Here is a 22,619-nt window from a genome sequence, read left to right as displayed (position 1 = left end):
TGGTAATTAAATATAACATTAGATATCAATGAAAGGGATAAGCTAAGCTTAAAATGATTAACAAATTTTATCAGTACAAATTTAAAACCAAAGTTGTTTAAAAATCTCTATTTGTATATTCCTATCTTAGCTTCACTTTCCATTGTGTAAAATTGCCAGACATATTTGCTGTTGCAAACTTAGAAACATAGGCTATCTAATTTTGCTAATTATTTATACTCTAACCATCAAGAGCAGTTTAAGTATAGGTACTGTTGATACTACTTTGAGTAAGAGTAGTACTGTATATAATACTTTGTTATCTATCAGTATAGTGGCCTCAGTTCCCTTGCAGTTCCATTGACTAATGATGGTCTAAAATTACAACATTAAAGAATTTGTAGTTAATTGGAGTTATTATTCCCTTTCAGCTTAGTGAATAAGTAATATTTTTTCTTCTTGCTACTTAAAAAGGATTAATATTATCTGGAAAAATTACTCTGTCATTTGCTTTCTATGTTGTAATACCATAAAGTAGCATAGAGAGTCAATAACCAAGGCTGGTAATTATTACAAAGTGTTTTATATTTTGTCACATTTCATAGTTCCTCATTATTTATCATTATCATTGTCAAATATTGCTTGAATTCCTGCTATATGTTAAATAATAGGATATTTGACCTCTAGGAGTTCATTTATAGTTGAAAAGGAGTAATTGAGAAGTCTTTTCACAGACTTGAACCAAAGTGTATTAGGTTAAAGGATAGGTATTATACCTGCTGAACTATCTGAATAGCTCTAACGCTTCTGTAGACTTGTCACCTGTTCAGAGCAGTTTCACCCTTTGATTTCTATAGTAAATGGCAGGTTTGGGTGTGTTGATCACTTCCTTTGTTCCTACAGAAGTCCAGTTCTTAAAAAGTAAATGCCTGTAATGACACCACCCTTGCCTCTGGACAGGACTTGATTTGAGTAGTTGTCTGGACATTTGTTTAATTTGGTATACCAGGGGCACCTGGCTGGTTCAGTCAGTAGAGCATATCACTCCTGGTCTCAAGGTTGTGAGTTTGGGCCCTGTGTTGGGGGTAAAGTTTATTTAAAAAAAGAAATAAATTGATATACCAAAAAGCTGCTAGTCTGATGGCTAAGACTCATTCTTGTTTTCTACCCTCTCTCAACCCAGATTCAGTCCACTAGCAGATCCCCGTGATTCAATCTTTGGAATACATACCGATTCTGGACACAACATCATTTCCAAGGCTGTAGCTGAAACCATTATCTCCATAATTTTGGCCTAGACTACTATAGTAGCCCCTAACTTACTTCTCTGCCTTCTTTTTACTTTTCTACACTTAGTCTATTCTTCACCTAGTGGGCAGACTGTGATCCTTTTAAACTAGGAATCAGATCTTAGAACTCTGCTGCTGAAAATCTTACAGTGGCTCCCATTACATTTAGAATAGAATCCAGAATCTTTACCATGGCCTCCAAGGACTTCTGTGTCCTGGCCACTATCAACTTCTTCATCTCCCTCCATTTTCTTTCACTTGCAAAGTTCTACCAACCGTGATCCAGAAAGGCTTCCATGGCTTAAATTACTGTTCTGCTTGCCCCCCCGCCTTTTTTTTTTTTTTTTTTTTAGCAGATAAGGACTTTTTATATTTTTTATTTTTATTTATGTATTTAAAATATTTTATTTTTATCTATTCATGAGAGACACACAGAGAGACAAGAGAGATGCAGAGACACAGGCAGAGGGAGAAGTAGACTCCATGCAGGGAGCCCGATGTGGGACTTGATCCCCATCTCCAGGATCACCCCCTGTGCCAAAGGCGGCGCTAAACTGCTGAGCTACCGGGCCTGCCCCTGCTTGGCCCTTTTTAACTGATAACTCTCTTCTTGTTATTTAGGAAACTTTGGACATATTAGTTCATTACTTCAGTTCTTTCCCTTGTAAAATGTGGTTAAATATAGCATCCACCTCACACTGTGGTTATTTTAATTAAATAGGTTTATATATGTAAAGTGCTTAGAACACTGCCTGGGACATACTTAGTGTTCAATGTCTGTTTCCTATTCTCACCATCATTGTCAATATCATCTGCATCCCATCATCATCTTTGCATACCTTTTGAATTAAACTGTGAAATGCACATACAGGTCTTTCTCAACCAACTTAACTAAAGCAATCCTCCTGGGTCATTCTCTGTACAGTCCTGTTTAATACTTTCTGTATTTGAAATGATTTTTTTCTCTTTTATTTATAATTCTCTAACTTCTTAAATTAGAACAAAGTGATTCTATTAAATACTCATTTTTTGGGATCCCTGGGTGGCTCAGCACTTTAGCGCCTGCCTTCGACCCAGGGCGTGATCCTGGAGTCCTGAGATCAAGTCCCACGTCAGACTCCCTGCATGGAGCCTGCTTCTCCCTCTGCCTTTGTCTCCGCCTCTCTGATGAATAAATAAATAAAGTCTAAAAAAAAAAACAACTCATTTTTTTCAGTGTGAAAGCTCTGTTTTCCCTTAAGAATATATTACTGATATCTTGCTATTATTGAGGGAATGCCAAGGACCAGAACATTTTATATTTGCCTGAATATTCTCATGAAAAAAGTCATGAAGTAAATGCTAGAAGATGTTGTCTATCCCTTGCTAATTAAGGCATTATTCATTGATAGCATACTTGGGAGCATATTCGAAATATATATTCTCAGGCCGTATCTCAGACTTAACTCATCTCAGACTTAGAATTCCGTGTGTGATTTGTATGCACATTAAAGTTTGAGAATCACTACTATAGATTACAGGATTATTTAGAAAGTGAAATGGTAATTCTTTTGGATTTTCCCTTGTATACTTAATGAAATTTTCCTAATTTGTGTTTTCAAAGGAATAATCATACGCTCTTTGGTGTTTTAAATTATACTAAGACTCCTGGAGGAAGTAGAAGACTTCGTTCTAATATATTAGAACCTCTAGTTGATATTGAAACCATTAACATGAGATTAGATTGTGTTCAAGAACTACTTCAAGATGAGGAACTCTTTTTCGGACTTCAGTCAGGTAAATGAATATCATCTAATTTTATGAATACGAATTATTAAAAAAATACATTGTCTTTTTATAAGAATACTAGTCATATTGGATTAAGGCTCATCCTGATAACATTATCTTAACTTGATTACATCTGCAAAATCCAATTTCCAAATAAGGTCGGATATCAGGGTTTAGAACTTCAAAATCTTTTGGGGGGACATAATTCAACTCCCATCACATGAGGTAAGAGAATTGCCTTTGACACCTGGCTGTTTGTTCACTTGCATAGTAGTACAGTTCTCTTCTAAATCTATAGGTGGAAAAACAGTAGATATGCACTGCTCCTAGTCCAATTCCTGGTTGCTAGCAGCTTAATCTGTCTTTTATACCTACGGTCTTCCAGCCATCCCACCTGTTCTGGTAGTCTAAACTGAAGTGGTACATGAGAATCTAGAAGGCATTGGGAAAACTACAAAGAGGTGATATATATTTTTTTTTTGAGGCAATTTTTTTAAATTATTTTTTTTTAGTAATGTCTACACCCAACTTGGGACTCAAACTCAAAAACCTGATCAAGAGTTGCATGCTCCTCCGACTGAGCCAGGTGCCCCACAAAGAGGACATTTTTAATTGTAATCCTTTTCTTGTTCATAGTACCATCTTTTTGGTTTACCTCTACCTGGCATTTTGTGTAATACAGTTGAGCGTCTGCCTTAGGCTCACGTTGTGATCCTGGGATCCCAGGATCAAGTCCCACATTGGGCTCCCTGCATGGAGGGAAAAAAGTTACACATCAAAAAGGTGGGAAGAAAATAACATCTAAAACAGAGAAATATAGTTTTAGAAGGAAAGAGTGATCAACAGTGTCAGATTTTGAAGATAGATTATAACTAATAAAATTAAGAAAAGACAGAATTCATTGTCTTATTCCTGGCATATGTAAGATAGATAAAGATGATTAAAATAAGTAATGTTTATCAGTAGAACTGTTCTATTTTATTATTTGAGGATAACACTTTACATATTTTATATTTTGAACTCTAACACAAAGTTTAAATGCACATTTTTTTTTTTTTAGTTATATCAAGATTTCTTGATACAGAGCAGCTTCTTTCTGTTTTAGTCCAAATTCCAAAGCAGGACACGGTATGTATGTATATATTATATGTTACATTGTTATACTTTATATGATATAACTTGTCTTAAAAGCAGTTGGAAAATATAAAAATGTTTTGTAAATTACTTCATTATTAATATCTGGAACATTTTTTATGCCTTTTTTAAGGAAACACTTTTCCCCCAATTTCCTATTCTATGTTACAGTAAAAATGAAGTTTCTTAGTTGAGGAATTGGTATATTTTCATTAATCTAATACTTGCTTAAAAAGTTTATAATTTTTTAAAAACTTAGACTATAATATTTGCTTAATAAATAACTAAACAAAAACTTTGTTAGATCCAAAGATTATGGGTGCTTCTTAAAAGTGAACATTATGTGAAGTTTGATTAGCATTCAAATAAGCTTATACTTTAAGGTGAAACAATGTTTTTGGATATTTTTCAAAATTGCTTAGCGCTTATAGGGACATCCTATAAAGAAAGTGATAGATGGGGTTTTTTTTTTCTTTAAGGTGAATTAAAAAAAATATTTACCTTAATGAAATACATGCATATTTTTGCTTATATACTTAAAATGGAAAGGAGTTTTGTACCTCAGTAGAGTTTGATTTAAAATTTGATTACTTTGCAAATCCATTGAAATCTAATTATGTTTCAGAAGTCTTTCTATATTATAGAGATAACACTCTTTAGTTTCATTTATAATAAAAACATCTGATGGATGGAAAAGCTTTGGCTGTTGTATACACACAGAACTAGAAGTTTTCTTAAATAATTGAAATACTTTATAATTCAATGTATGTAGGTGGGAAGTAGCCTAAAGCAACTGATAACTGACGTCTGGGACAAAATTAGTTATGTTCATAATGCGAGTTTGAAGGTATTCCCTCCTCTTTAGCTTTTTAGTTCAGTTTGTGTAGAACTGGTGTTATTTCTCCCTTAAATGTTTGGTAGAATTCACAAATGAAGCCTTTAGAACCTGGGAATTTTCTTTCTAGGAAGGTTTTTGACTATAAATTCCAACTTCTTAAATAGATACAACCTCTTTAGGTTACCTGTTTCTTATTGAATAAGCTTTGGTAGATTGTGTCTTTCAAAGAATTTGTCATTTCACTCAACTTGTTGAATTTATTGGCATTACATTGTTCATAATGACCTTCTTATTATCCTTTTTATATTTGTAAAGTTTGTAGTGATATACCTCTTTTATTATTGATGTTGTTAATTGAATATTCTTTTTTTTCTTAGTCATCCTGGCTAGAGATGATCAATTTTATTGGTCTTTTCAAGAAACCAATTTTTAATATTTAATTGATTTCTTCTTTTTTTTTTTTTCTCATTCTCCATTTCTCCATTTCATGGATACCTGCTTTTATCAGGTTTTTTTTTTTTTTTTTTTTTTTTTTTTTTTTTTTTTTAGTGAATGCTTGTTTGCTTGTTTTCTTCCAAGTTTTTGTTTCAATTTTAGTTAGTTAATATAGTGTAATATTAGTTTCAAGTGGTGACTCAGCACTTCCATACAAAACCTGGTGCTCAACTAAATGTACTCCTTAATCCTTATCACCCATTTAACCCATCCCCTACCAACCTCCCCTTCAGTAACCCTCAGTTCTCTATAATTAAGAATACTTTATGGTTTGCCCCCCACCCCCTTTCTCTTTTTCTTTCTTTTGCTTACTCTGTGCTTAGTTTAGTCTCCTTTTTCAGGGTTTTGAAGGTAGAAGCTGAGATCATTGCTTTCTTTCTTTTCTAATATAGTCATCTAGTGCTATAAATTTCCCTCTGAGTAATTCTTTTGCTATATTTCATAGTTCTTGATATGTTGTGTTTTTCATTCAAAAGAGTTAAAAATACCTTCTAATTTCCTTTTTAATTTTTTCTTTGACATGGATTATTTAGAAGTGTGTTATTTAGTTTCGAGTATTTGGGAATATGCCAGATATCTTTCTGTTGCAGATCTCTAATTTAATTCCATAGTGGTCAAAGACATGTCTAATATGAATCCTTTGAGCTTTATTGACTCTTGTTTTTATGGCCAAGAATATGATCAATCTTGGAAATGTTCCATGTATACTCGAAAACAGTATATGTTTTGCTGTTATTGGATGTAATTTTCCATGAATATCTATTAGTTCAAGTTGATTGATAATGTTCTTTGAGTCTTTTTATTTTTCTTAAGATTATTTGTTTATTTAATTCTTAAAAAGGATTTATTTAGTTTAGAGAGAGGGGTGGAGAGAGAGAGCATGAATGGAGGAGAGGAAGAGAAGCAGATACCCTACTGAGCACAGAGCCTGATAAGGGGCTAAATCCCCCGATCCTGATATCATGTCCTGAGCGAAATCAAGAAGTAGACATTTAACTGAGCCGTCTGGGTGTCCCTCTTCAAGTCTTTATATTTTTATTGTTTTTTTTTTTTTTTTTGTCTACTTATCCTGTCAATTATTGAGAGAGGGATGCTGACAATTCCAACTATAATTGTGGATTTGTCTATTTCTCTTGAAAGTTCTTTTTTGTTTTTTATAGCAGACATTCTGTTTCTATTATTAATTTGCATACATAAAGTTCAAAATCATTTTCCTCCTCCCTCATTCTTTTTATTTCTTTTTCAAGTTTTTATTTAAATTCCAGTTAAATACAGTTAATATTAGTTTCAGGTATAGAATTTAGTGATTCATCACTTACATAAAACACCTAGTACTCATTACAAGTGCCTTCCTTAATACTCATCACCCATTGAATCGTCCCCCTGTCAACCTCCCCTCCAGTAAACCTCAGTTTTTCTCTGTAGTCCGTTTTATGGTTTGCCTCTCTTCTTTCCCCCTCTATGTTCATCTATTTTTTTTCTTAAATTCCACATAAGAGTAAAATCATATAGTATTTGTCTCTCTCTGGCTATTTCACTTAGCGTAATACACTCTAGCTCCAACTGTGTTGTTACAAATGACAAGATTTCATTCTTTTTTATGGCTGAGTAATACTCCATTGTGTATGTGTGTGTGTATGTGTGTTTGTGTATGTGTACGTGTGTATACATACCAACTCTTCTTTATCCATTCATCAGTTGATCTTTGGGCTCTTGTTATAATAATTTATATTTATATAATAATTTGGCTATTGTTGATAATGCCATAAACATCAGGGTGCATGTACCCCTTTATATCAATATTTTTGTACCTTTTGGGTAAATACCTAGTAGTGCAATTGCTGGGACATAGGGTAGTTCTGTTTTTAACTTTTTGAGGCACCTCCATACTCTTCTCCAGAGTGGCTGCACCAGTTTGCATTCCTACCAACAGTAGGAGAAGGTTCCCCTTTTCCCATGTCCTCACCAACACTTACTGTTTCTTGTGTTACTAATTTTAGCCATTCTGACTGGTATGAGGTGATATTACAATTTTAATTTGTATTTTCCTGATAATGAGTGAAGTTGAGAATCTCTTCATGTGATTGTTAGCCATTTGTATGTCTTCTTTGGAAGAATGTCTATTCTTCTGCCCATTTTTCCACTGGATTATTTGTGTTTTTTTGGGTGTTGAGCTTTATAAGTTCTTTATAGATTTTGGATACTAACCTTTTATCAGATGTCATTGGCAAATATCTTCTCCCATTCTGAAGGTTGCCTTTTAGTTTGTTGTTTTTTTCACTGTGCAGGAGCTTCTTATCTTGATGAAGTCCCATTAGTTTATTTTTGCTTTTGTTTCCCTTGCCTCAGGAGATGTATCTAGCAAGAAGTTGCTATGGCCAATGTTAAAGAGTTTGCTGCCTGTGTTCTCCTCTAGGATTTTGATGGTTTTGTGTCTCACATTTAGGTATTTTATCCATTTTGAATTTATTTTTGTGTATAGTGTAAGAAAGTGTCCCAGTTTCATTCTTTTGCATGTAGCCATTCAGTTTTCCCAATACCATTTGTTGAAGAGACTGTCTTTTTTACATTGAATATCCTTTCTTGCTTTGTTGACGATTACTTGACCATATAGCTGTGGGTCCATTTTTGGGTTTTTTACTCTGTTCCATTGTCTGTTTTTGTGCCAGTTCCATATCGTGTTGATCACTACAGCTTTGTACTATAACTTGAAGTCCAGAATTATGATGCCTCCAACTTTGGTTTTCTTTTTCAAGATTGCTTTAGCTATTCGGGGTATGTTCTTTCTATCCCTACACTGTGGAGATCAAGAAAGGATGCTGTATTTTGCCAAGTGCTTTTTCTGCATCAACTGAGAAGATCATATGTTCTTGTCCTTTCTTTTATTAATATGATATGTCATGTTGATTGATTTGTGAATATTGAACTTCCCTTGCAGCCCAGGAATAAATCCCACTTGATCTTTGTGAATAATCCTTTTAATCTACTGTTGGATCCTGTTGGCTAGTATCTTGAGAAGTCCAAAACATAATTTTAAATAAAAACTGTTAGAACTTCAAAGGGAAGAGATAATGAATTAAGATGGCAGCATAGTAGGAGGACCCTAGGCTTGCCTTGTCCTTCAATCACAGCTATGTAACTATTAAGTCATTCTGAATACTCAAGAAATTGGTCTGAGGACTATAGAACATACTGCAGAACTGGAGGAAGAGAAGAAGCCACTTCGAAGAAGGTAGGAAGTACAGAGTCATCGTTTAGGGGAGAAACAAACTACAGATGCTGTGGAGGGGAGTGAGCTTTTATCACAGAGAAAGGTGAGAGAGAGTGGAGTGCACAGGGATACAAAGAGAACACTTTCCCACAGCCATTGGCTGGGAAGACGAGAGGGACAGAATTTCATGAGTTTTTATACACAGTGGGGCTCAAAGACTGGAGTTTATAAAGGTCCCCAGCTTCAGCTAGGTTAGAGACCTGAGGAGGCTGTCTTATTCCTGGAGAAGAGGCAGGTAAACAACGCTGGGGCAGACTGCATGATCTGAGAAATACCTAAGGGGCTTGGAGAGAGACTCCCTGGGCACTGCCTCCCTGGGGACAAAAGAACCAGCAGAAAAAAAAAAAAAAAGAACCAGCAGGCACCATTTCTCTCTCTCACCCTTCAGCATAGGTGCAGAGACACCTACTGAGGGTAGCTAAACTGGACACTGGCTCTTTGCTGCACTCTACTCTAAAATCCACACTCCTGCACTCTGGCACAACTGCCCTTCAGGGTCAAAATTGCATCAGTCCTAGCACAGCGAAACCTTTTCCCAAAGAAAAAGAGTAGATCCCTGCCAGAGCAGATCCCTGAAGTTTGTAATTTTAAAATTCAGCAGGCCTGGCTAGGGTGGAGGCCAAAGTGTGCTCTGCTGCTTCTGGCAAGTAAGTGATCCAGAGACAGTGTGAAATCAGTGATCTGAAAAATGCCTGTAACACGAAGGGAAATTATTTGCTCCTCTAAAAGCAACAGGCACAGACTCCCCTCTCCAGGGACAATGGAGCAGACTGGCACCATTTCCCACCTCCTGCCCCTCAGCATTAACCAACTTCAGTAAACAGTTCAGCCCCAACAATGGGTGCCTAACCTGCTTACTCCAAGTTTTACCCCTGTGTGTTCTGCTGGGACCGCTTTTCTTAGGCAAGTGTGCCTAATACTCCCTCAGAAGACCAGCACAAACCCCACACACACCATGTCTACTGACTACAAGGGTTTTACAAAGCTTCAGTGCTAGTGGAAAATAGAATATGATATAGAATTATGTAAAGTAATGAAGCTGAACAAAAGAGAAAGAAAAATTTTGGATCATGAAAGTAGATGTAGGGAACTCAGTGACTCCATCAAATGTAATACTATTCATATCATAGGAGTCCTATTCATATCATAGAAGAAGAGAGAGGAAAGGGAGCAGAAGGTTTATTTGAGGAAATTATAGCTGAAAACCTCCCTAATATGGGGAAGGAAACGGACATCCAAATCCACAAGGCACAGAGAACTCCCATCAAAATCAACAATACCAAGACATATTGTAGTTAAATTGCAAAATATACTAATAAAGAAAAAAATCCTAAAAGCAGCAAGACAAAAGAAAAGAAGTCCCTAACTTAACAAGAGAAGACCGAAAAAGTTAGCAGCAGGTCTTGCAACAAAACTATGGCAGGCAAGAAGAGAGTGGCATAATATATTCAATATGCTGAATGGGAAAAATATACAGCCAGAAATACTTTATCTCACAAGACTATCATTCAGAATAGAAGGATAGTTAGTTACCCAGACAAAAACTGAAGGAGTTCGCTGCCACTAAACCGACCTTGCAAGAAATATTAAAGGGGACTTTTTGAGTGGGAAGGAAAGATCAAAAGCAATGAAGACTAGAAAGGAACAGAGAAAATCTCCAGAAACAACAAAACAAATAATAAAATGGCACTGAATAGATATCTATCAATAATCACTCTGAATGTAAATGGACTAAATGCTCTAATCAGAAGACAGAGTGTCAGAATGGATTAAAAAAAAAAAACAAGATCCAAATATGCCGCCTAAAAGAGATTCATTTTAGACCTCAAGACAACTGCAGATTGAAAAGTGAGGGGATAGAGGAACATTTATCACATACATGGATGTCAAAAGAAAGCTGGAGCAGCCATACTTTTAAGAGACAAACTGGATTTTGAACCAAAGACTGTAATAAGAGATGAAGGAAGGACATTATATCATAATAAAGAGGTCTATCCAACAAAAATATCTAACAGTTGTAAATATTTATGCCTTCAACTTGGAAGCACCCAAATAAAACAAAAACAAAAATAAAAGGAACTCACTGATAATAAAACAATAATAGTAGGGGATTTTCATAACCCACTTACATTAATGGACAGATCACCTAAGCAAAAAAAAAAAAAAAAAAGAAAAAAAAATCAACAAGGAAACAATGGCTTTGAATAATACAGTGGACCAGATGGATTTAACAAATGTATTTAGAACATTTCATCCTAAAGCAGCAGAATACACATTCTTTTCAAGTGCATATGGGACATTCTCCAGAATAGATCACATACTAGGTCACAAATCAGGCCTCAACAAATACAAAAAAAATCAGAGGTCATATAGTGCATGTTTTCTGACTGCAATGCTATGAAACTTGAAGTCAACCACAAGAAAATACTTGGGAAAGACCACAAATACATGGAGGTTAAAGAACATCCTACTAAGAATGAATGGGTCAACCTGGAAATTAAAGAAGAAATTTAAAAAGTACATGGAAACTAATGAATATGAAAACATGAATCCTTTGGGATGCAGCAAAAGTGGTCATAAGAGTAAAGTATATAGGAATACAGGCCTACCTCAAGAAGGAAGCAAAATCTCAAACAACCTAAGCTTACATCTAAGGGAGGTAGAGAAAGAAAAGATGAAGTCTAAAGCCAAAAGAAAGGAAATAATAAAGATTAGAACAGAAATAAATATATATGGAAAAATATAGTAGAACAGATCAATGAAGCTAAGAGTTCTTGGAAAGAATTAATAAAATTGATAAATATTTAGCCAGACTTATTAAAAGGAAAAGAGAAACGACCCAAACAAATAAAATCACCAATGAATGAGGAGAGATCACAACCAATACCACAGAAATAATAATTATAGTATTATGAAAAATTATATGCCAACAAATCAGACAATCTGGAAGAAATGGTTAAATTTCTAGAAATGTATAAACTACCAAAACTGAAACAAGAAGAAATCCAAAACTTAGACTAATAATCAGCAAAGAAACTGAATCAGTAATCAAAAGTCTCCCAACAAGTAAAAGTCTAGGGCCAGATGACTTCACAGGGGAGTTCTACCAAACATTTAAAGAAGAGGAAATACCTACTCTTTTCAAACAATTCTAAAAATAGAAATGGAAGGAAAACTTCCAAACTCATTTTATGAGGCCAGCATTACCTTGGTTCTAAAACCAAAGACTCCACTAAAAAGGAGAACTATAGGCCAATATATATGCCTGAAGAACATAGATGCAAAAATTCTCAACAAATACTACTACTCAAACCAACAGTATGTTAAAAGAATTATTCACCACTATCAAGTGAGATTTACTCTTGGGTTGCAAAGGTGGTTCAATATTTGCACATCAGTCAACATGATACATCACATTAGTAAAAGGATAGAACCATATGATTCTCTTAATTGATGCAGAAAAAGCATTTGACAAAGAACAACATTCATGATAAAAACTCAAAATAAAGTAAGAATAGAGGCAACATACTTCAACATAATAAAGGCCATATATGAAAAACCCATAGCAAATGTCATACTCAATGGGGAAAACTAAGACTTTTTCCTTGACAGTCAGGAAAAGACAGAGCTGTCCACTTTCATTACGATTGTTCAACACAGTACTGGAAGTCCTAACCTCAGCAATCAAACAACAAAAGAAATAAAAGGCATCCAAATCTGGCTTAGGAATAAACCTAACCAAAGAAGTAAAGGATCTGTACTCTAAAAACTACAGAACCCTTATGAGTGAAATTGAGGAAGACACAAAGAGATGGAAAAACATTCCATGCTCATGGACTGGAAGAATAAATATTGTGAAAATGTCTGTGCTACCCAGAGCAATCTACACATTCAGTGCATTCCCTTTCAAAATCCTATCGACGTTTTTTACAGAGGTGGAACAAATAATACTAAAATTTGTGTGGAACAAGACCCTGGATAGGAGAGCAGTGTTGAAGAAGAAAAACAAAAGGCGGTATCACAATTCTGGACTTCAAGCTTTATTACAAAGCTGTAATCATCAAGACAGTATGGTGCTGGCAGAAAAACAGACATACAAATCAATGAAAAAAAATAGGGAACCCAGAAATGGACCCTCAACTCATCTTCAACAAAGCAGGAAAGATGTCTAATGGAAAAAAGACAATCTCTTCCATAAATGGTTTTGGGACAATTGGACAGCTGCATGTAGAAGAATGAAACTGGACCATTTTCTTACACCATACACAAAAAATATACTAAAAACGGATGAAAGGCCTAAATGCGAGACAGGAATCCATTAAAATCCTAGAAGAGAACACAGGCAGCAACATATTCGACCTCAGCAGCAGCAACTTCTTGCTAGACAGATCTCCAAAGACAAAAATGAACTATTGGGACTTCAAGATAAAAAGTTTCTGCACAGCAAAGGAACCAGTCAACAAAACTAAAAGGCAGCCTATGGAATGGGAGGAGATATCTGCAAATGACGTATCAGATAAAGGGCCAGTATCCAAGATCTATGAAGAACTTACCAAACTCAACAGCTAAAAAAACAAATAATCCAGTCAAGAAATGGACAGAAGATATGAACAGATATTTCTCCAAGGACAACATACAAATGGGCAACAGACACATGAAAAATTACTCCACGTCCTAAGCACGAGAGGAATACAGATCAAAACCACAATGTGATACCACCTCACACCAGTCAGAATAGCTAAAATTAACACGCAGGAAATGACAGATGTTGGTGAGAATGCAGAGAAAGTGGAACCCTCTTATACTGTTGGCGGGAATGCAAACTGGTACAGCCACTCTGGAAAACAGTATGAAGATTCCTCAAGAAGTTAAAAATAGAGCCACCCTATGACCCAGCAATCGCACTACTATGTATTTACCCCAAAGATACAAATGTAATGATCCAAAGGGGTACCTGCACCCCAATGTTTATAGCAACAATGTCCACAGTAGCCAAACTATAGAAAGAGCTGAGATGTCCATTGACAGATGAATGAATAAAGAAGTGGTATATATGTACAATGGAATATTACTCAGCCATCAAGAAGGATTAATACCTAACCATTTACATTGACATGGATGGAACTGGAGGATATTATGCTGAGCGAAATAAGTCAAACAGAGAAAGACAATTATCATGATTTCACTCCTATGTGGGATATAAGAAACAACACAGAGGATCATAGGGGAAGGGAGGGGAAATGAATGGGAAGTCATCAGAGGGAGAGAGAAACCATGAGGGACTCATAACTATAGGAAACAAACTGAGGGTTGCCGGAGGGGGTAGGTGGGGAGATGGGGTAATTGGGTGATGAGCATTAAGGAGGGAACGTGATGTGATGAGCACTGAATATTATACACAAATGATGAATTGTTGAACTCCACATCTGAAACTAATGATGTGCTGTATGTTGGCTAATTGAATTTAAACAACAAAAAAAAAGTGTTTTGGAGCTCTGTTATTAGGTACATAAACATTTAAGATTGCTATGTCTTGTTGATGAATTGACCACTTTATTATTATGAAATAATTCTTTCCCCATTAATATTTTTTTGCTCTGAAATCTATTGTGTTTAATATTAGTATATCCACTCCAGCTTTCTTTTGATGTGTTCCATGATACAGTTTTTACCATTATTTTAACTTATTTGTGTGTTTATATTTAAAGTGGATTTCTTCCACATGCAGGAGAATGAAACTAGACCACTCTTTTGCACCATACACAAAGATAAACTCAAAATGGATGAAAGATCTAAATGTGAGACAAGAATCCATCAAAATCCTAAAGCAGAACACAGGCAACACCCTTTTTGAACTCAGCCACAGTAACTTCTTGCAAGATACATCCAAGAAGGCAAGAGAAACAAAAGCAAAAATGAACTATTGGGACTTCATCAAGATAAAAAGCTTTTGCACAGCAAAAGATACAGTCAACAAAACTAAAAGACAACCTACAGAATGGGAGAAGATATTTGCAAATGACGTATCAGATAAAGGGCTAGTATCCAAGATCTATAAAGAACTTTTTAAACTCAACAGCAAAGAAACAAACAATCCAATCATGAAAGGGGCAAAAGACATGAATAGAAATTTCACAGAGGAAGACATAGACATCACCAAGAAGCACATGAGAAAATGCTCCGCATCACTTGCCATCAGGGAAATACAAATCAAAACCACAATGAGATCCCATCTCACACCAGTGAGAATGGTGACAATTAACAAGACAGGAAACCACAAATGTTGGAGAGGATGTGGAGAAAGGGGAACCCTCTTGCACTGTTGGTGGGAATGTGAGCTGGTGCAGCCACTCTGGAAAACTGTGTGGAGGTTCCTCAAAGAGTTAAAAATAGAGATACCCTACGACCCAGCAATTGCACTGCTGGGGATTTACCCCAAAGATACAGATGCAATGAAATGCCGAGATACCTGCACCCCAATGTTTCTAGCAGCAATGTCCACAGTAGCCAAACTGTGGAAGGAGCCTCAGTGTCCATTGAAAGACGAATGTATAAAGAAGATGTGGTTTATGTATACAATGGAATATTCCTCAGCCATTAGAAAGGACAAATACCCACCATTTGCTTCGACGTGGATGGAACTGCTGGAGGGTATTATGCTGAGTGAAATAAGTTAATTGGAGAAGGGCCAACATTATATGGTCTCATTCATTTGGGGAATATAAAAAATAGTAAAAGGGAATAAAGGGGAAAGGAGAAAAAATGAGTGGGAAATATCAGAAAGGGAGACAGACCATGAGAGACTCCTAACTCTGGGAAACTAACTAGGGGGGGTGGAAGGGGAGGTGGGCAGGGGTTGGGGGTGACTGGGTGATGGGCACTGAAGGTGACACTTGATGGGATGAGCACTGGGTGTTATTCTATATGTTGGAAAATTGAACACCAATAAAAAAATTTATATATATATGTATATATATATATAAAAGGAGGTACTTAATAGGTAAGGATGAGGACTTCCAACCTTAAGGAAGACATTGAAATAAAAATATTTATGATGAAAAATAAATAAAGTGGATTTCTTGGGGCACTTGGGTGGCTCGGTCGGTTAAATGTCTGCCTTTGGCTCAGGTCATGACCTCAGGGCCTGGGATTGAGTCCTGAGTTGGCCTCCTTGCTCAGCAGGGAGCCAGCTTCTCCTCCCTCTGCCTGCTGCTCCTCCTGCTTGTGTTCTCTGTTTCTCTGTCAAATAAATAAAATCTTTAAAGAAAAAAATAACAACATTAAAAAAAATAAAGTGGGTTTCTTATAGACAACATATTTTGGGGTCTTTTGTATATAATCAGAATATCTTATTTTTAATTGAGGTGTTTATTTCATTTAGACTTAATGAGGTTATTGATGTGTGTTAATTAAATCTGCCATCATATTACTTCTTTTCTATTTATCTCATGTTTCCTTTTTCCTTTTTTTCTGCCGTCTTTGGGATTGAGTATTTTTTCTGACCCCATTTTGTATCCTTTGTTGATTAGATAGAATTCATTATTTTGATATTTTAGCAGTTGCTTTAGGACTTCTAGGATACATCTTTAGCGGAATTTAGTCCACTTTCAGGTAATATAACATCACCTCACACGGGGCATAAAACCATTCACTATTGGCATCAGAGGCAAAGATAAACTAAATTATTTTTCACAGCAAAAGAAATGATCAAAAAAATGAAAAGGCAACTATAGAATTGGAGAAAATATTTGCAACTCTTGTGATAAGGAGATAATATTCAAAATATATAAAGAACTCCTACAACTCAATAGCAAGAAAACAATCTGATTTAAAAATGGGCAGAAGAACTGACAAAGCAGACATGCACATGGCCAGTAGGTACATGAAAAGGTGCCCAGCATCAATAATCATCAGGAAAAAAAAAAAAAAAATAATCATCAGGAAAGTCTTCACAATAGCCAAGATACAGAAACAACTTCTGTTCACTGATGTACGAATGGATAGAAAAAATGTAATACACATACAAAAGTACATACATACACACAGACAATACAATATTAGGCAACTGTGAGAAAGGAGGAAATCCTGCCACTTGCAGCTACTTAGATGGACGTTGAGGGCATTATGCTAAGTGAAATAAGCCAGACAGAAAAAGATGAATATTGCATAGTATCAGTTATATATGAAATTTAAATGAATGGTATGGGTTACGTGTGAAATCTGAATATGTATATACACACATGATACATGTATACATGGTTATTGCAAACACATGCACAAAGACCAAACTCATAGAAACAGAGACTAGAAAAGTATTTGCCAGGAACTAGGGTGTGGGGGAAATAGGGAGAAGTTGGTAAAAGGTACAAACTTTCAACTATAAGATGAATAAAGTCTGAGGATCTAATGTAAAACATGGTGACTATAGGTTGTAACACTATCTTGTATAATTGATATTTACTGAGAGAGTAGAACTTAAAAGTTCTCACCAAAAAATAAAAAAAAACTGAGATGAATGTGTTAGGTGACTAATTGTGGGGGGGGGGGGGGATTCATTGCAATGTATGTGAGTATCAAATCACCATGATGTATACTTTAAATATCTTACAGTTTTATCTGTTAATTATTGCTCAATAAAGCTGAAATAAACAGAATATAACTTTACAGTAGTACGCTACCATTCCCCATTCCTTCTTATTGGACTATTGTCATACATTTTATTTCTATGTATATCCCACACAGTTCATTACTTTAAAATATAACAGCTATATTAAGATAGAATTCACAAAATCTGCACTTCACCCGTTTAAATTTTAAAAATCAGTCATTTTTAGTATGTTCACAGAGTTGTATCAAAAATACTATAGTCCATTTTAGCACATTTTCATTACCCTAAAAAGCAAACCTGTACCCATTAGCGATCACATCCCATTTCTCTCCACCTTCTTCCCTGGTCTGTCCTTGGCTTTTACTAATCTACTATCTGTCCCTATAGATTGCCTTGCTGGACATTTCATATAAACGGAGTCCTACAATATGTAGTCTTTAGTGACTGGCTTTTTTTGATTTTGCATAATGTTTTAGGTTAACTCATATTGTAGCATATTATTAATACATCATTACTTTTATTGACAAATAATATTCCATTGCATATATATATATAGCACATTTCATTTATCTCTTCATCAGTTGAACATTTGAGTTATTTCCAGTTTTGACTATTATGAATGTTTTGTTATGAATATTTATGGACAGGGTTTTGTATAGATGTAAGTTTTCATTTATTGTGGATATATACCTAGGAGTAGAATTGCTGGGTCATATGATAACTCTATGTTTAATTGTGTGAACAGCGGCTAGACTGTTTTCTAAAATGACTGTATCATTTTGTATTGCCATCAAGCAGTTTATGAGGTTTCTGCTCTCTCTACATCCTTGTCCACACTTGTTAATATCTGACTTTTTGATTCTAGCCATCCTAATGGGAATGAACAATATCTCTTATTTTTAATTTTCATTTCCCTGGTAACTAATGATACTGAGCCCCTTTTTGTGTGCTAATTGGTCTTTTGTATATCTTCCTTGAAGAAATGTTTATTCATATCCTCTTCTAATTTTTAAAAAGATTATTTATTTATTTATTTATTTATTTATTTATTTATTTGAGAGAGAGAGAGAGAGAGAGAGAGAGAGTGCATGCAGGGAGGAGCAGAAGAAGAGGAAAGAATCTCAAGCAGTTTCCACACCAAGCCTGGAGACAGCTGCAGGGCTCAGTCTCATGACCCTGAGATCATGACCGGAGCCAGAATCAAGAGTTAGACACTCAAGCAGCTGAGCCAGCCATGTGCCCCACTTTTTCCAGTTTTTAATTGGGTTGTTAGTCTTTTTAGCATTGAGTTTTAATAGTTCTTTATATATTCTAGATAGAAGTCCCTTATTTTGGATATATGATTTGCAAGTATTTTCTATCATTATTTAGGTTAGTTTTTAAAAAGATTTTATTTATTCATGAGTGATGGGGGAGGGGGGACAAAGACACAGGCAGAGGGAAAAGCAGGCTCCGTGCAGGGAGCCCCGTGTGGGGGATCCAGGTCTCCAGGATCACACCCTGGGTGCGGGTGGCACTAAACTGCTGCACCACCGGGGCTGCCCTATTTAGGTTATTTTTTTTACTTTCTTGATGATATCCTTTGACATTATGTGTTAAGTTCCTGACAGGAGGGTGAATTTTTAGCTCTCTTTGGTCTCTTTTCCCACATGGACGTTTCCTTACCTCTTATCACACAGTACGGTTATGACATAATTTTAGTTAGATCAAAATTGTTAAAATTATCCATGCTACACAGAGTTGAACTTACGCAACTTTGTGCGTGTTTTTTTCCCCAGAATCAATAACTGTTTTTTCTATTTGTATGGTTTACCATGTGCTTTATAGATATTCCTACCAATTATCTAAATATCCTTTTAGTATATTTAAAATATGCTCTCAGTCTATTTATTCACTGCAGATACTCAGTCAATTTCAACCTCTTGAAGATGTTTCTTCCATTTCCCCCGTAAGCTTTTGCCTGTTCCAATCTGGACTGGTTGCCCCTCTTTGTTTAGTATACTGCTATGACCCTAGGTTTCTCTTGAGCATTTTTCTTTGTCTCTCTCACGTTGCATTTTTTGTTTTTTGTGTCCCAAGTCATCTTCTGTTTTGGTTACTCTCTCTCTTTTGTGGAGCACATTTTCTAGTAACTTTCTGAGAAAGAGTGAGACTGCATTTCTGAAATGTTTTATTATTCTTTCATAGTTGATTGATAATTTAGCTGAAATAGAATTCTGGTCACAAAATAACTTTCCCTCAGAATTTGGGGGCACTTCTCTACTGTCTTGTAGCTTATAATGTTCCTATTGAGAAGTTGAAACCGTTGAGGTTTCCTCAATTTTGGATATGACTGACTTTTCCCCCCTCCCATTCTCTGGAAGCATATAAGATCTTCCAGTTTCAACCAATTAAAAATGTGAAAATAAAAATTAAATAAAATCTCAAACCTTCAGAAAACTTGCATGTATATTACAAAAAACCTAACTGTAAAATTTTAAGAGTAAGTTGCCAACATGATGCTCTATCGCTTTCAAATACATTAGAATTTCTTATAAACAAAGATATTCTTCTATTCAACTACAATAAACCTTCAAATAAAGAAATTAACAATATAATACCATTTAAGCCTCAGATCCCATTCAAGTTATTATTGTGCTAACCATGTCCTTTATAGAAAAAGGATTCAGTAGCGAATCAATCATTACCTGAGACTAGTCTCTTTGTTATAAACTTGTGTAATGTAAAATATTATACAACCATACAGCTACATAATTTAGTGTCACTGGCTATAAGAATTAGTAACATACATGTTTTTTGCATTAGACCTTTTCTGGTTATATTAAGAAGGAAACATCAGTTTGGCCAACTAGCTCTCTCAGAAATATCCATGATTAGCCAGATTTTTTTTTTTAATTGTATTTATTCATTCATGAGAGACACAGAGAGGAAGGCAGAGACATAGGCAGAGGGAGAAGCAGGCTCCCTAGAGGAGCCCAATGTGAGATCCCAGGACCCTGGGACAGGATCACGCACTGAGCCCAAGGCAGATGCTCAACCACTGAACCACCCAGGGGTCCCGATTAGCCAGCTTTTGTGATCACTTTGACTCTCAGACTTTAGAAAAGTCAACTGAGGCAGTTTAAGGTAATTCTATAAGCTGAGAATCTGGAATCTTTTCTTCCTGTCCAGAAAAGGCAGTAGATAGCTAGTTCCATAAGGCTTTTAAGGATCAGTCATAACTGATCCATAGCTAATAGTCTGTTACTTCCCATCCTTTTTAGTTTTGGAGGGACTAGTCATAGCTGTAAATACTTTCCTAGTTAGCACATCTGTCTTTTGTGGAGGCTTTTAAAATACTTTTCAGATTTACTAACTTTTGAGGAACCATAAGCAATATATTGACTTCATACATGATTCATGAATTTCAGAATTCCCTATACTGTTTCTTAGTTGCTGTTTTCTTAACCATCTGGAGATATACTTTAAATTAGGCTCTTTCCTCATTTGATATAAACATATATCTCTTAATTAAACACAATATTTGCTAACTTAGTTCAGACTTGTGCTGGTTAAATTGCATGATTTTCTAAAAATTGTGAATGAACTAAATGTTCTGTTGGCTGAATTATATGATTATCTTAAACTTCTAAATGAACTAACTAAATTTTCTCTGAAAATTTCCAGTAAGGAATTGTTTGCCTAACATGAGTTCTTATACTTTCTACTTAAGAATGTTGATTTTAGAAAATGGTGTTTTCTAGATCATAAATACTCTCTGAGAATAAAACTTAAATTTCTTATTTTGATTAACCGAATGTATTTTCTTTCTATATAATATTTATAACCTTACTTTTAATATATTACACAAAGAATGCTTTGTTTTCCATTATAAACATTCAAAATACTTCCTCTAACATTTGAAAATGTTGATATTAAACTGTTTTTTCTGCTGCAACTGGCTGGCTTAGTCAGAGCCCACCACTCTTGATCTCAGGGCTGTGAGTTCAAGCCCCATATTGGGCATAGAGCTTACTTAATTAAAAAAAAAAAAAAAGACTTATTTAAACCTTTTTTTTAAAAGCAAGTTTTTCTAAGTTTTTGCCCAAATTTCTCTGCTTTATTTTTTTTTTAAGATTTATTTTTTTTTGAGAGGGGGAGAGAAAGGGAGGGAGCATGTGTGTGAGTAGGGAGGGGCAGGGGAGAAAATCTTTAAGCAGATGACCACCTGCTGAGCACGGAGCCCACCATGGGGCTTGATTGATCTCATGGGTCATGAGATCATGATCTGAACCAAAACCAAGAGTTGGTCCCTCAACCTACCAACCCACCCAGGTTGCCTCCCTTTGCTTTATTTTTAATAACTTGTAATTTTTTCCACATTGATTTCAGACTGCCATAGAGAGTATCTAATACATGGCTTTTTCTTTAATTCATTTAACAAGTTATTTTACTAAGCATTGCAACAGAGGTAGGGATATAAGAAGTAAGTCTCTAATCCAAAGGAATTTATAATCCAATGTGAGATTTGGGTTAAAAAAAAGCAATTACAGCTTAGTATTACAAGAAACTCCAAGGGATCTCATTACCCTACTTGAAGCTAACAAGTTAGCCTGCCAATTTCATAGATGCTGACTGAAGACATAAGACTCCTGATTCAAGAAACAGGACTTTAGTATTTAGAACAAGCAGTAGCTAGAGTATTCGCATTTTCTTAGACTGATTTCCCAAACTCCATTTCCTACAGAGTGTTGTGAAAAGGGCCAGGTGAAACCTGCACATGCAGCGTGTTGCCGGAGAGAATTGCAGAGCCTAGGGAACTTGAATCTTTCATACTAGACAATAAGTATGTTTGCCTGCTGTTCTGAAGGGAGATACCATCCTAATCATCCAAGACTGTAAGCATACTCAAGCTTTGCTCTAGGAGACACTATATCTTTCAAGGCTATTCACCATACAAATGTCTTTGAAGAGACTATCCAGAACAAAGACAATTGGTGCCTCTGCTCAGAAGATGTGCAAAAATGCAAAAAGCCATAGAGAATTGTCTCCCAGTTCTCATGGAGAGACTATCTCTCTTGTTGGCTTTGAAGAAGCAAGTTGCAAAGAGATTCTGTTAGTTGTCTATTGCTGCATAACAAATTTTACCACAACCATATAGCAGTTTAAAACTGCACATGCTAGGACGCCTGGGTGGCTCAGTGGTTGAATGTCTGCCTTTGGCTCAGGGCGTGATTCCAGAGCCCTGGGATCAAGTCT

At 35.5% G+C, this 22,619-nt stretch overlaps 1 protein-coding gene across 1 annotated transcript in view; it reads left to right on the top strand.

Moving 5' to 3' along the window:
- Window positions 1-22,619, top strand: part of MSH4 (mutS homolog 4) — an 84,833-nt gene that overhangs the window by 16,280 nt on the left and 45,934 nt on the right. The window contains exons 7-8 of the mRNA XM_049111823.1: window positions 2,872-3,044; window positions 4,096-4,163. Coding sequence (XP_048967780.1) covers window positions 2,872-3,044; window positions 4,096-4,163 — 241 coding nt within the window. The remainder of the gene's footprint in view (window positions 1-2,871; window positions 3,045-4,095; window positions 4,164-22,619) is intronic.

Source organism: Canis lupus, chromosome 6 (genome assembly GCF_003254725.2).
Source record: "Canis lupus dingo isolate Sandy chromosome 6, ASM325472v2, whole genome shotgun sequence".
Lineage (NCBI taxonomy): Eukaryota > Metazoa > Chordata > Mammalia > Carnivora > Canidae > Canis > Canis lupus.
This window is presented reverse-complemented; position numbering and strand designations above follow the sequence as displayed.